Raw genomic sequence first — 13726 nt, 5'->3', positions numbered from 1 at the left:
TCCCTTGGGTGAGCAGCTTTGAGCCCCAAACACCTGGGCCTGGCCTGACCTCTGGAGACCTAATGTGGAAGCAAAAGACACAGGAAATTTTGAGCCAGAGCAGAAAGGAAGAATTTCTAGCTTTAGGGAGGACTTTCCAAGCAGCTCACATCCCTGCGTGTTGGACCCTGGGGACTCCAGATGAGTTAGATCTGGTCCCTGCCCAGAGGATCCAACTCACAACACAGTGACATCTACTTGTGATGATGATGAGGAGAAAGTATAGAGGAGACCTCAGACCACACCTGGGCCTCTGATCGGACGTGCCTTCCTGGATGGGATCACTCCCAGGCAACCTGTAGAGTAGGAATTGTCACTACTATTTTAAGGAAAATGGGTGTGTCACCCAGCAAGTGAGGCCAGGTTTTCACTGTGTCTTTGACACCACAGTCAGTGACCTGGGTGCTTGAGGAAGCTCTTCACATGCTGGAGGAAGCTCTCTCCTAGGACTTTCTCAGATGCCAGCAGCCTGCCTCCCTGTGTGTCTGGGCCCCCTTTAGACAGTCATGTCCTTTTTTTTGCCCTGAGATCCACTTGGCAGGAGTGCCAATGACCAGGTACTGGGTAGACACTGAATCACTGATGAAAGAACAATGGGATGGATGGGTGGACGAGTGGATGGAAGCAAACATAGCAAGTGCCACTCACTGACAACTAGATTCCTGCCTCAAAACATAACTAGAACAATGCCTGTCCAAGAGTTGTAACTGAAAGAGGCAGGATTTGGTGAGACTAGACGTGGGGCTAAAGGAGGACATTTACTCCCAGAGAGTGAATTTTGGGAGTTTCAGGGTTTTGGCTTGGGAGGTTTCATGGATGGCGGTGCTGTTCTCTGATGTGGGAAGCAATGGATGAGGATCAGGGGTCAGGGGTTGGGCCATCTGGTTGGCCGAGGGGAGGGGAATGGTGATGAACAGTTTTGTACATACTGAGTTTGAGGTGTCTGTGGGACATCCAAAGAGAGCTAGTTGGCTTTGCAGTCTGGATCTTAAGAGAGTTGTTGGGATTGGAGAGTTAGTTATGGATGGCAGCGGATGCTAAGGAACTAATCACCCAGAGAGAGGGCAAGAAGAAAACCTCTGGGGAAATAGCATTTGGGAAAGAAAGTCCTGCTAATGTTGCCTCCTGAGTGTCTACCGTATTCTTAGCCCTTCTCTCCATTCTCACTGGCATGGTCATTCTTCAGACTCTCTTAATCTTCCACCTAGACGCTGTAACATCCGCCTAACCAGTTTCCCTGCTTCATTCCCTCCCCTTCCAACCCATCCACTACACAGATGCCACAGTGAACTAACAGGCTTATTGGATTATGTCCTCTGGCCTGTCCAGTTACCACTGGGGATAAATCCTACTTACTTGGCATGGTACTCAAAGCCCATCAGGATGTGGTTCCTGCCTGCACCTGACACCACATAACCAGCTCCCCGAGTAGCTCACTATTCCAGAGCAGACTTGCCTCTGGGCATTTGCACATGCCATTTTTGTTCCCTCATAGCTTTGTCTTGGTGAACTCGGCTCCTGGCGTACTCATCCTTCAGGACTCAACGATAATGCCTTCTCCCGCCCTCTGGAATGATGCAGTCTCCATGCCTCTGCTGCCATAACCTCTAATGCCTTCCATAATCACATTGTATTATATCTGGCTCTCTCTAATGGGCAGAGCTGTGGGGCAGCCCCACCTTAGAAAGCCGCAGACCATGGCCCATGCAAGCCTGTACCCCTACCCTGGTACCCAGGGAATGTGTAGAGGGGAAATTATTCAAGTTCCTCTAAAAATCTACTGCCATGGCCCAGATGGAAGAGAGACAGGGCAAGGGTGCACAGGCAGCTCCAGATGGACCAATGGGTGGAACATCTATGCCATGGCCATCTCTGGTTTCTCTTAAGCGCCTACATGGACAAGGCCAGTGACCCGAAAGAGCAGGAGGTCCTCATTGACGAGCAGCTACACTCTCCAGAGGGCCTGGCAGTGGACTGGGTCCACAGGCACATCTACTGGACCGACTCGGGCAATAAGACCATCTCAGTGGCCACAGTTGATGGTGGCCGCCGATGCACTCTCTTCAGCCGTAACCTCAGTGAACCCCGAGCCATCGCTGTTGACCCCCTGCGAGGGTGAGTGTCCCCACTGAACTTTCCATTCTCCCACTATAGGTGTTCAGTCCTCTCATGTCTGTCACAAGAGCTATCTTGAGATCCCTAAAAGCTCAGGGCCACTCAGACACAGGCCTGTTAATCCCCAACCGAGGTTCTCTGGGCATTGGTCACCAAAGTTCTCCCTGGACTGTCCCACCACTTGTTATATCCATAGAATTGGAGCATCTCAGAGCAGAGTAGGGCTCTAGAGATGGCCTGATAGAAGCTCCTGGGGGAGGAAGCCTTTCCTCAGGCTACTGTAGATAGGCATCTGGCAGCTGCTCACATACTTCCAAAGACAGGTAACTCATTACCTTCCACAGGGCCTGTTTCATTGTGGGGCAGCTCTGCCCATTAGCAAGTGGAGTTTTTCCCTCATAATCCCAAATCTGTCTCTCTATAACTTCCTCCATTGGCCTCTGGAGTTACGTAAAATATGTCTATTCCCTGCCCTGTGGGAGAGCCAGCAAGATTTCCTCAAATCTCAACTCCAAGATCACTCGTCTGTTCTTCAGACTGCCCACCTCCATCCCCACATCTGTTGCCTATGGTCTCTGGGCCCTCGCCACCCAGGCTGCCCTGCTGTGGGCACCCTGAATTTTGGGAGTTTGGGATTCTGAACAGAACAGGACTCCCTCTCCCTCAGTGGAGATATCTTGAGATGGTTTTTTTAGTGTTGTATCATGTTAAGTTTACCAGAATCAACAGCTGCTTCCTACTGCTGTTTCCTTGCTAAAGAGGGATAAGAAAACCCTCTTCTTCAGGCAAGGGCAGCTGGTGAGGGGACTGCCACTTGGGAGGTTACATGAGGCCTTGGGAAGTGTCTAATAGCTGCTATTCACTGAGCATACGTCAGGTGCTCCCACCACAGTACTAGGCACTCTGACAGATACTGAGCCTCTCATTTCACCTTCACTTCATCCCTGCTCCCTGTCTGTTCTCACGCAGACTTTGTGTTGTGCCTGCCACATCCTGTCCCTCACATCACAGAGTTACACCCAGCCCAACCCCGATCCATTGTGGATCTTTCCGGGTCCCAGCAGGAAACCCACTGCATACTCAAGATAACTGAAGGAGGGTTTAATAAAGGGACTATTCACAAAGGAGTGGGTAAGGTCTAGTTTACTCTCTTGGATTAGTAACAGTGGGCTACTCCCAGCCCTAGTAGGCCTGAGGAGACAGGAGCTGGGGGTGGGGGTTACCTGAGTTAAGAAGGTTACCCACTGTCTGCTCTACAACCAGAATAGAGAGGGCTTACTAGGGGCCTTCCCCACACTGACACCCTAAGGCTCTAGTTAGCACTGCCAGAAAAGGGAGAGATGGGCTCACAGGCTATTCAGCTGAGGCTGGGTGCAATCTTGGAGAATCCAGCTTTCCTCAAACCCAGTTCTCAAATGAGGTGAAGGCTAAAGTGCCTGCTAATGCTAAGATTTGATGGCTCAAAAGGACTTCAGAGGTCTTCTCAGTCCCTACTAAACATAACCCTCAACTAGTCAATGGGTTATTGAGCTCTTGTGAGTCAGACTACCTGTCCCCAACAGGAACCAGATTGGGTTATTTTGTCTTTTAGGTTCATGTATTGGTCTGACTGGGGGTACCAGGCCAAGATTGAGAAATCTGGGCTCAACGGTGTGGACCGGCAAACACTGGTGTCAGACAATATTGAATGGCCCAACGGAATCACCCTGGGTGAGCCCTGCCTTTCCTGGGTTGGGGGCCTATTCTAGTGCCTTATCCTAATCACTGTCTGGAACACCATGGGTCCAGACAGAATTTCTATGTCCTCTCATGGTGCCAGTGCCTTTGTTTCCTGATGGCTGCCCTAGGCTGGCCTCAGTATGTGGCCAGGGAGGGGTACAAAAGAGCAGAGCTCCAGATTGGGGTCCCAGGTTCATGACCTGATCCTGCTTCCTTCCCAAGATCTGCTGAGCCAGCGCTTGTACTGGGTAGACTCCAAGCTGCACCAACTGTCCAGCATTGACTTCAGTGGAGGCAACAGAAAGAGGCTGATTTCCTCTGCTGACTTCCTGAGCCACCCTTTTGGGATAGCTGTGTTTGAGGTGAGTCTCGGGGGAGGCATCAGCCCACTAGGAAGCTGAAGCCTAGAAAATGCTTGTTCAAACAGGATGACTTCCTGAGACTTCTTCAAATGAAAACAGGAACAGGGAAACCAACTGATTTGTTTGTATACAATCTGCGAGCTGCCTGCACACAAACGCTCTGCAGCCCACTCTCCCCCTGGCAGCCTTTCCCACGCTGTCTTCCCAAGACCCCTCTCTCAGAGCACTTCTCACAGGTGAGCTACTAGGCATGTATGTTTCTTCTCTGTGCCCTCAGCAGCTAGCACTGTACCCCATATACAAAAGGTACCCAGTAAAGGAAGGAAAGGAAGAAGGAACATACATAGCCTTAGAATCATTTCCTGCCTGAGAGATGCTATTCAATTCTGCACGCTTTTGTTGACCCCTGCCAGAGCTGGGGTCACAGAAGTGAATCAGACACTATCCTAGTCTCAAGAAGCTCCCAAGAAGGTGAGGAGCCAAGACCCTCCTGTACCCTGACCCTAATGACCTTTCTTCTCCACAAATGAGGATGCCAGAACCAACCAAGGTCTTACACATTCACCTCTTCCCCAAAATTAAATCTGCCACCAAGGGGAGGGAAAGCAAGGGGATGATGGTCTGTGGTAGTCATTGGCAGGATTTGCTTGCAGCAATATTACTCAGCACTGCTCTGAAATTGTGGGCAAAACTCCACCACTAAGTCCAGCCCCTGCTTTAAAAGACAGGTGTGTTGGGACACAAGTGTGTGTGCTTGTTCATATACATAGCATGTACATGTAAAGTATGCATATATGCATGAGTATATACAAATGCATCAGAATAAAGGTATACATTCCTCTGTGTGCTGGTGCTTATGCATGTACATACACATACAAAGATGTATTTAGGCTGCATATTTAGGGGAAAATGTAGCTTTCTGTATGTGGATGAACATTTGAATATGTGTTTAGATCTGTGCAGGATGCACAGTTGTACCTGTATGTGTGGATTTGCCACATCTAGGCTTATATAGACTAACCATGTGGGCTCGTGTGCACACCCAGAGGCTATAGGAGGCCCAGCAGGGCATAACCATCATAACTCACACATCCCTTCCAATTTTGGTCCCAGGCCCCAGTAATGATAATAGCTATAGAGATTAACCTTGGGTTTCTGCTGGGCTCTAGCAAGCAGGCTTAGTTCAGCATGAATGAGTCATGTTGTGGCTGTCAGTCCAAAGCACAGAATCACCTAATAATCTTCTAAAATAGAAGGGAAGCAAGAGAGGCACATCACAGATCAGAGGCTGGGAGCCCCACTGTGAATCCATGGACCAAACCGCTCAGGAGAGATGTTAGGGCAGTTCTCATGACTATGGTTTGGGGCCAAGCCCTCAGATTGAGGTCATGGATTTAGACTCCACACTTTCCATCCTCTGCATCTATACCCCACAGGACAAGGTGTTCTGGACAGACCTGGAGAACGAGGCCATTTTCAGTGCAAATCGGCTCAATGGCCTGGAAATCTCCACCCTGGCTGAGAACCTCAATAACCCACATGACATTGTTGTCTTCCATGAGCTGAAGCAGCCAAGAGGTGAGCTGTCTCTGGTCCTAGGTTCCAGGTCCCCTCCCTGTGTCCTCTCCTTCCACCAGGGAGGCTATGTTCACATTCAGGTCACAACTCGGCAACCCCAGGAATAATAACAATCCTTCTTGTTGGTAGAGTACTTTATCATCATGTTTTATCTCATTTTACCTCAAGTTCTTTGTGAAATATGGCTGTATATGAATGAATACATAATGTCCTGTTTTTGCCAATCCTACAAAGTGTGGGTATTACTCTTCTCTTTTCACAGTAGAGGAAACAGAAGCTCAGAGAGGTAAAATAATGTTAGCAGGTGGCAGAACTAAAACCTAAACCTAGGTCTATCTGATTCCAAAGCTGCTTCCATCATGACACATTGCTTCTAACTTGCTATTTGTAGCCATTTTGCAGTGGTATAAGCTAATGTATCTGAGGGCCATATAATAAGTCAGCATATTGGCTGGGAATAGAATCTAGGAGTCCTACTACTAGGTCCCCTCCTCTAACACTAGGATATACTAATTCTAACTGTAACTGAAGTGTTGGCTGCCAGAATGAAGCTGGGAAAGCAAGGGAGTGTAAGAAGATAGGATTGGTGCCTGATTCTTGACCTAGAAGTTCAAATGAGAGACATAGTATGTGGCATAGGCAAAAAACAAAAACCATGGGCTTATGGGCTTTGGGGCCCAGCAGACCTCAATTTAAGTTCTATCTCCAGTCTAGACATGGTGGCTCATGCCTGTAATCCTAACACTGAGAGGCTGAGGCAGGAGGATCCCTTGAGCCCAGGAGCTCAGGGCAGCAGTGGGCTGTGATTGCATTACTGTACTCTGGCCTGGGTGACACAGCAAGACCCATTCTCTTAAAAAAAAAAAATTTCATAGAATATGTCTTTGACGAGTTTGTTCTCTTTGAACCTAGGTGTCTTTATCTGTCGGTCTGGGGTGTAATATCCCCACCTCTCAGAATTGTTGCAAGGATTAAATGAGAATGTGGGGATAAAACACCAGGTACGGTGCTGGGAAGTACCCAGTAAAAGTAGTAGGGAGGCTGGGCACAGTGGCTTATGCCTGCAGTTCCAGCACTTGTAATCCAAGAGCTTTGGGGGGAAAAAAGAAAGAAAAAGAAAAAGAATACATAAAAAAGGTAGTAGGGCAAGCTTTTTGAGCAAGCCAGGTGGGAAAGACCTCATCCTCAGAAGGCAGGAAGACCTGGAATGTCCCATCTGTGCCCCAGCTGTCTCCCTCTCTGCCATTAGCTGCAGATGCCTGTGAGCTGAGTGCCCAGCCTAATGGAGGCTGTGAGTACCTGTGCCTTCCTGCTCCTCAGATCTCCAGCCACTCTCCCAAGTACACGTGTGCCTGTCCTGACACAATGTGGCTAGGTCCAGACATGAAGAGGTGCTACCGAGGTAAGTAGACCTTCCAGGAGGGGTGGCCCCTTGCAGTGTCAGAACCCTACTCTGCTGAAATCTTCCTTTGGCTCTGGGACATAGTATGCTGCTGGTTTTCTTCCATCTTCCATGGCTACTTGGTGTCTTTTCAGGGTTTCTTTTTTTTACCTTCCTCGAATGCTCATCCCCCCAGGATCCTTCCATAGCTTTTTCTCACTCCCAAGGAAAAAAATGCACATATACATAAAATATTTTAAATTTGGTTTCAGGGAGCTTCTGGAACCCTTTAAAAACCTCATAGTAAGAACCCTTAATCTCCATGTCTTCAGATACATGCAGATAACTATGTGTCTGCCTATTTCTCACCTAGAACTTAACACACACTACACAAGAGCCCTTCTGCAACATGATTGGGACTAATAGTAAGTTTATACTTCGACTGTATACATATATTCATGTCCCAAACTTGATGTATAGCTAAGGCCTTTTATTTGAGCCTAAGTCTACTGCATTATTAATAATTTATAGGTTTAATTGTTTAAAGTGGAATAAGAATTTAAATCTATTAGTATGACAATATGAGTGTAAAATTCTTTCAGATGTATCTGATTTCCCCTTCCTGCGGTCTTTTTATTGGTGGTTTTACTCACAACTAATTCTACAGCAGTGTTCTAATGACTCATCTTTATGGCCTCAAAGTGAAGTGCTTAGCATTCAGCTAAATAAAAGATCATAGCCCACCGGGGAGATCAGGAAAGGCTTCACAGAAGGGGCATTTGAGCTACGCCATGATGATAAGTTCCTAAGTATAACTCAGAGGCAATAACTTAGCCAACAAAATTATCTGTCCAAGTGACCTCCGTGGTATTTCCCCTCCAGCACCACAATCTACCTCAACTACGACGTTAGCCTCTACCACGACGAGGACAGTACCTGCCACCGCAAGAGCCCCTGGGACCACCGTTCACAGCCCCACCTACCAGAACCACAGCACAGAGACACCAAGCCTGGCAGCTGCAGTCCCAAGCTCAGTTAGTGTCCCCAGGGCTCCCAGCATCAGCCCGTCTACCCTAAGCCCTGCAACCAGCAACCACTCCCAGCACTGTAAGGAAATGAGTTCTGCATTCTTTCATGACATGGGAGGGCTCCTAGGGAAGCCAGGATGAGGGGCATGTGATATGAGGAACCTACCAGAGCTGAATACTGCATATCTTTGAGGAGGTTACTGCATATCTGAGAGACAGGTAGAGTGCCAGTTTGTGATTTAGGACTCCTAGGTGTCCCTACCTTACAGAGGGTCTGGCAGGAAGCTGAGACACTCTGAGCCTCAGTTGCTTCTCTTGCAAAGTAGAAATAACCACACTTCCACAACCTGCTTCACAAAATTGCCATGAGAGACAAAGGTGTAACCAGTGTAACTGGAGGTGCTCACGCACACAGCCCTTGCTGACTCTGTGGGTGCGTGTGTGTCTATGTTTCACAGAGTTTTGATGTGTATATGAGGAGGGGTCCCTTGTGTTTGGAAAGCTCTGATCTCAGTTCCCAGCAGGTCCCCCAGACAGTAATATCCACAACCATGGCCTCCTTGTACCTTTTTCCAACCCTGAGATGAAAATAATTAAGTTCACCACTTATTAAATCATTGGGAGCAATAATTGTCACTGCTAGAAATGTTCTATCTCATTAATCAGCAAATACCTTTTTAATTGAGTTACCTGCCAGGGGGAGTTCATTTAAAGGATAAACTATCTTTTTAATTTTTTCCTCTACATGGATGGCCCAGAAACCAAGCTGCTTGGCAGCACCTTTCTAATTGGTCCTATTTTGCCAGAAGAAGCTGGGTTTTGGGAGTGAAGCACTTACTCCAAAGTTTGCAGAGGCAGGCAGAACATGTGTGAATTCCAGTTCCTCTCATCTGAGGGCAGAGCCCCTCACCAGCTTCTTCTCTCTGGCTTTCTCAGGCTCTCACTGTCCAGTGTTCACTGTGGCCCAGAGCAGGAGGAGAGCAGCATTTCCACAGTTAGCTCTGGAAGCAAGCAGTGCAGCTCTTTTATCTCCTTAATTGTTAGACTGTCTTGGAGTAACATGGATACAGTCACATTGAGAGAGGATGGGCTTGGGCCATTGCTGGGGGAAGTCATCTCCTCATCTGCAGCAAGTGTAGATGATGGCTCCTTTTCACACCGCAGGGAGCCGTCAGGAGGATCTAAGGGAAAAACGCTTTCTGAAGTATAAAGTGCTTCACAAATGTTACAATGAAGATGATTGTAAGAGTGAGAAAATGGCACAGCATAGTTTTTCAAAAAGACCGTATATTTCACTTTTCAGTTTAAAATGTGCTTTTACATATATTTTTAAAATTTAGACCTTACAACAACCCCTATCCCCTCTCTACCCTCTTTGAACTAGGCAAAGTTGTGCCAAGCATTTTATATTCATTTTAAATGAATTATTTCATTTAATCCTTACCATATCCCTAGGATGTAGGTAATATCACCATTTTAAAGATATAAAAGTTTAATATCATGTGATGTATTTATGATATGTAAAAATTTGCCCAAGGTCACATGGGTAGTGAATAGTAGAGCTGGGACTTGAACCCAGAAGTCTGACACAGAAGCCTGTGCTCTTGATTCCTCTATGCTATACTATGTCCCATTTTAATTACTTATGAAAAAGTAATAATAATAATGCAGATGGACAGACAGCTCACCAAAAACAATACTGGCAAAGAAACAGATACTGATGGGAAAAGGCAAATGGCCTAGTCCAGCAGCAACACAAAGACCTAGGTTCTCACCTTGCCATGCGCAGCCCCAGCCTCCGACCACCATGGTGCTGTGGAAAGGATATGGGACTTGGGGCATGTGTCCTGGGTTCAGGTCCCAGTTCTGCCACTTTTCTGTGAGTCCCCACACTCCTCAGTTAAGACTCAGTTTCCTCGCCTGTAAAATGGAGCTCTGTTCTGCTTGCCTCACAGGAGTTGTGATAGGATCTGGAAAGACTGAATTATTAGGTGTTAGCCAGGATCATCATTTCAGAATGAAGATGAGATGCAGTTGGGTAGTTCTCACCAGTTGAGGCCAGGATGGGCTTGGACACACAGTGACAGAGCATCATTCTGCAAATGTTTGTGTTTTGCAGATGGAAATGAAGACAATAAGATGGGCTCAACAGTCACTGCCGCTGTTATCGGGATCATCGTGCCTATAGGTGAGTGTGGCCCCCAGTCACTGAGGAGAAAAGAGAGACCCTGCTCAGGCCTAGGGAAAAGCACTAGCAGGGTAGAGAACTTGGCCTGACCTATTGATTTGTTCTGCCCTTGCAGCCTTCCTGCCCACCTCCCAGTCCTGATTTAATTTGGTTTTTCAAATTAAATCAGGCTCTTTAGGACCTGGCTCCGAGTGACCTTTCAAGTACATCCCCCATCTCCCGCCTTGATTCACACTCTACACTCCAGCCACGTGAAGTGTGACTGTATGATCCCTGTTCTCCCCAGCTCCTAGCAATGTCTGGCACATGGTAGGAAATCAAGGATTTGTTGAATTAATGAATAGAGCTGCTTACCATTCCTTTAAGAGGTCATACTGTCTTGTTTTCTTTCTGTTTGGTTTTCAACAAGTATTTATTAAGCAGCTACTATGTGCCAAACTCATAAGACGTGGTTCTGTCCTACAAAAGTGTGTAGTCTTGTTGGAGAGACACACATAACACAGATAAGTTCGTTACGACCTGGTAAGTCCTAAGGTTAAGCTGTATGCACTGACGTCAGAGACAGTGCTGAGGATATACTTAACTTGGGCTGGGGGAGAGAGTAAGAGGGTAGGGGAGGTTTCCCAAGGGAAGTGATATTTGAGTTGGGTCAGCCAAGTGAAGGAGGATCAAGAGTAGTCCAAGCAGTGGAGACAGCATGAGCAAAGCCAGGAGTAGGAAATGGCTTAGAAGGGTCAGGATGGGGTGGGTTTAGAACTAGAAGGAGATTAGTATGGGCACAGTATAACACTTGGTTAAGACCTCACAGAGAACCCCAGGGGCTGATTCATTCTCTTCCACGCCAATGTTCACATAGTATCCTGTACGTCACTCTCTTAGCAGTATCTTTGAATTGTGATTGTCCATTCAGAGCTTTATCTCCCTTATTTGCCTATGAGTACTTCAAAGACAGGAACTTTGTCCTTTTATCCTGGGACTTCAACTTTGCAAGTTAGTCAGCAAGTGTTTTAAAAACTTCTCCCCTGTGTGAGACACTGTGCCAAGTGCCAAGGATCCAGGGAAGAAAAAGATGAAGACTTTAAGAGCTTTCAGTCTTTAATCAGACTAAGCAAAAATAAAGTCATGTAATGTAGATGTTAATACATATCATAATGTGTTATATAATAGGGGCATGTTGGATATAGATAGAGACAGAAGAACAGTGTACTAGTGGCATGATATTCCTGTGAAGGGACAGTAGAAGGAAAGGTAATTCCAGAGTAAAAGTGGAGCTTCTGGAGAAGATGGCATTTGAATTGGCCTTGAAAGGCTTCACCAGAAAAGGTGATGGTGAGATGATTATTTCAAGATTATTTTGAGTGGAGAAAAATAAATCTACCCATTTCTTGCCATCGTGTGTCCTGTAGAAAGAGGCAGATGTATGCTGTTTTGCTGACATAACTTACTCTGAAATAATATTTTTAATTTCTGCTAATCTGAGGGGTGAGAGATGAGTATTGTTTCCCTGACATTTCCCTGTGAGGTAGAGTATCTTTTCATAAGCTTATCAGCCACCTGGCTTATATTTTATCTGTTATGAATCTCCTACTCATAGTCTTTTTTTATTTTTCTATTGGCTATCTTTTTCTTATTTATAGAAATATTTATACATGACGAATATGAAACCTTTAAAATATATGTCACAAATATTTTCTTCCAGTCTGACATTTGCTTTTCAAGTTCGTTTATGGTATCTTTTGCCATGCATAATATAAAACTTTTAAGTATCAGATCTGTCAGTGTTTTGTTTTATGATTTCTGGGTTTCGTGTCTTGCTTAAGAAGATCTGCCTCACTCTAAATTTTTTTTTTTTTTAATTTTTTATTGGATTATAGGTTTTGGGGTACATGAGCAGAGCATGCAAGACAGTTGCGTAGGTACACACATGGCAGTGTGCTTTGCTTTTCTTCTCCCCTTCACCCACATTTGGCATTTCTCCCCAGGCTATCCCTCCCCACCTCCCCCTCCCCTTTTTCCCCCAATAGACCCCACTGTTTAGTACTCCCCTTTCTGTGTCCATGTGTTCTCATTTTTCATCACCCACCTATGAGTGAGAATATGCGGTGTTTCATTTTCTGTTCTTGTGTCAGTTTGCTGAGGATGATGTTTTCCAGATTCATCCATGTCCCTACAAATGACACAAACTCATAGTTCCTGGGCCGGGCATGGTGGCTCAAGCCTGTAATCCCAGCACTTTGGGAGGCCGAGGCAGGTGGATCACGAGGTCAAGAGATCGAGACCATCTTGGTCAACATGGTGAAAACCATCTCTATTAAAAATACAAAAAAAAAAATTAGCTGGGCATGGTGGTACGTGCCCGTAATCCCAGCTACTCAGGAGGCTGAGGCAGGAGAATTGCCTGAACCCAGGAGGCGGAGGTTGCAGTGAGCCAAGATCGTGCCATTGCACTCCAGCCTGGGTAACAAGAGCGAAACTCCGTCTAAAAAAAAAAATATATATATATATATATATTTCCTGATATTTTCTTTTGTACTTCAAATTTTTTTTAGTACTTAGATATTAATCTATTTTGAATTTAAATTTTAGGTATGGTATGAGGTAGATTTCTTTTCTCTGTATACCTGTCGAGTTTCCCCAGTACCACTATTAAATAATCTATTTTTCTCTCCTGACTTACACTGTCATCTTTATTATAAACTACCTCCCATACATACTTTGATTTGCATCTGAGCAGTTTATTTTCCTCCACTGATTTATATCTCCCTACATACTATTAGCACAACTTCATGATATGTTACACTCACAACATCTTCTCAGCTATTTTTATTCATTTTCTCTTCTAGGTGAACTTCAGAATAATCTTATAAATTCTATAAAAATTTTGGTAAAATTTTTATCAAGATTGCTTTAGATAAGTAAGTTTATGTGAGGAGAATATACATTTTTAATACAGTAAAGTTTCCCATCCAGAAATGTGGCATATCTATTTATTTCATTCTTCTTTTATGCCCTTCAGTAGAATTTTAGAGATCACATAGGACTTGCATGTTTCTTCTTAGGTTTTCCTAGTTATTTTATAGTTTCTTGATGGGCTATTATGAATGTGTTTTTATTCCACTACATTTGCTTTCTCTCTTTTTTTTAAGAGACAAAATCTTGCTCTCTTGACCAGGCTGGAGTACAGTGGTGCAATCACAGTTCACTGCATCCTCAAACTCCTGGGCTGAAGGGATTCTTCTGCCTCAGCAACCCAAGTAGCTGGGACTGGAGTAGCTGGGACTACAGGCATGCACACCACACCTGGCTAATTTTAAAA

The 13726-nt window shown here is 45.6% G+C and overlaps 1 protein-coding gene across 28 annotated transcripts in view; it reads left to right on the top strand.

Moving 5' to 3' along the window:
* LRP8 (LDL receptor related protein 8) overlaps positions 1-13726 on the top strand; it is a 75769-nt gene that overhangs the window by 54946 nt on the left and 7097 nt on the right. For 20 of the 28 annotated variants that reach the window (XM_035251536.3, XM_035251535.3, XM_078331864.1 and 17 more), the window contains 7 exons: positions 1927-2154; positions 3746-3864; positions 4096-4235; positions 5672-5813; positions 7063-7215; positions 8077-8301; positions 10342-10410. In XM_035251536.3, the coding sequence (XP_035107427.1) occupies positions 1927-2154; positions 3746-3864; positions 4096-4235; positions 5672-5813; positions 7063-7215; positions 8077-8301; positions 10342-10410 (1076 nt within the window). The remainder of the gene's footprint in view (positions 1-1926; positions 2155-3745; positions 3865-4095; positions 4236-5671; positions 5814-7062; positions 7216-8076; positions 8302-10341; positions 10411-13726) is intronic. The other 8 variants (XM_078331868.1, XM_054236256.2, XM_054236255.2 and 5 more) reach the window with 1 other exon arrangement.

The sequence above is a fragment of the Callithrix jacchus genome, chromosome 7 (assembly GCF_049354715.1).
Source record: "Callithrix jacchus isolate 240 chromosome 7, calJac240_pri, whole genome shotgun sequence".
Taxonomy (NCBI): domain Eukaryota; kingdom Metazoa; phylum Chordata; class Mammalia; order Primates; family Cebidae; genus Callithrix; species Callithrix jacchus.
This window is presented reverse-complemented; position numbering and strand designations above follow the sequence as displayed.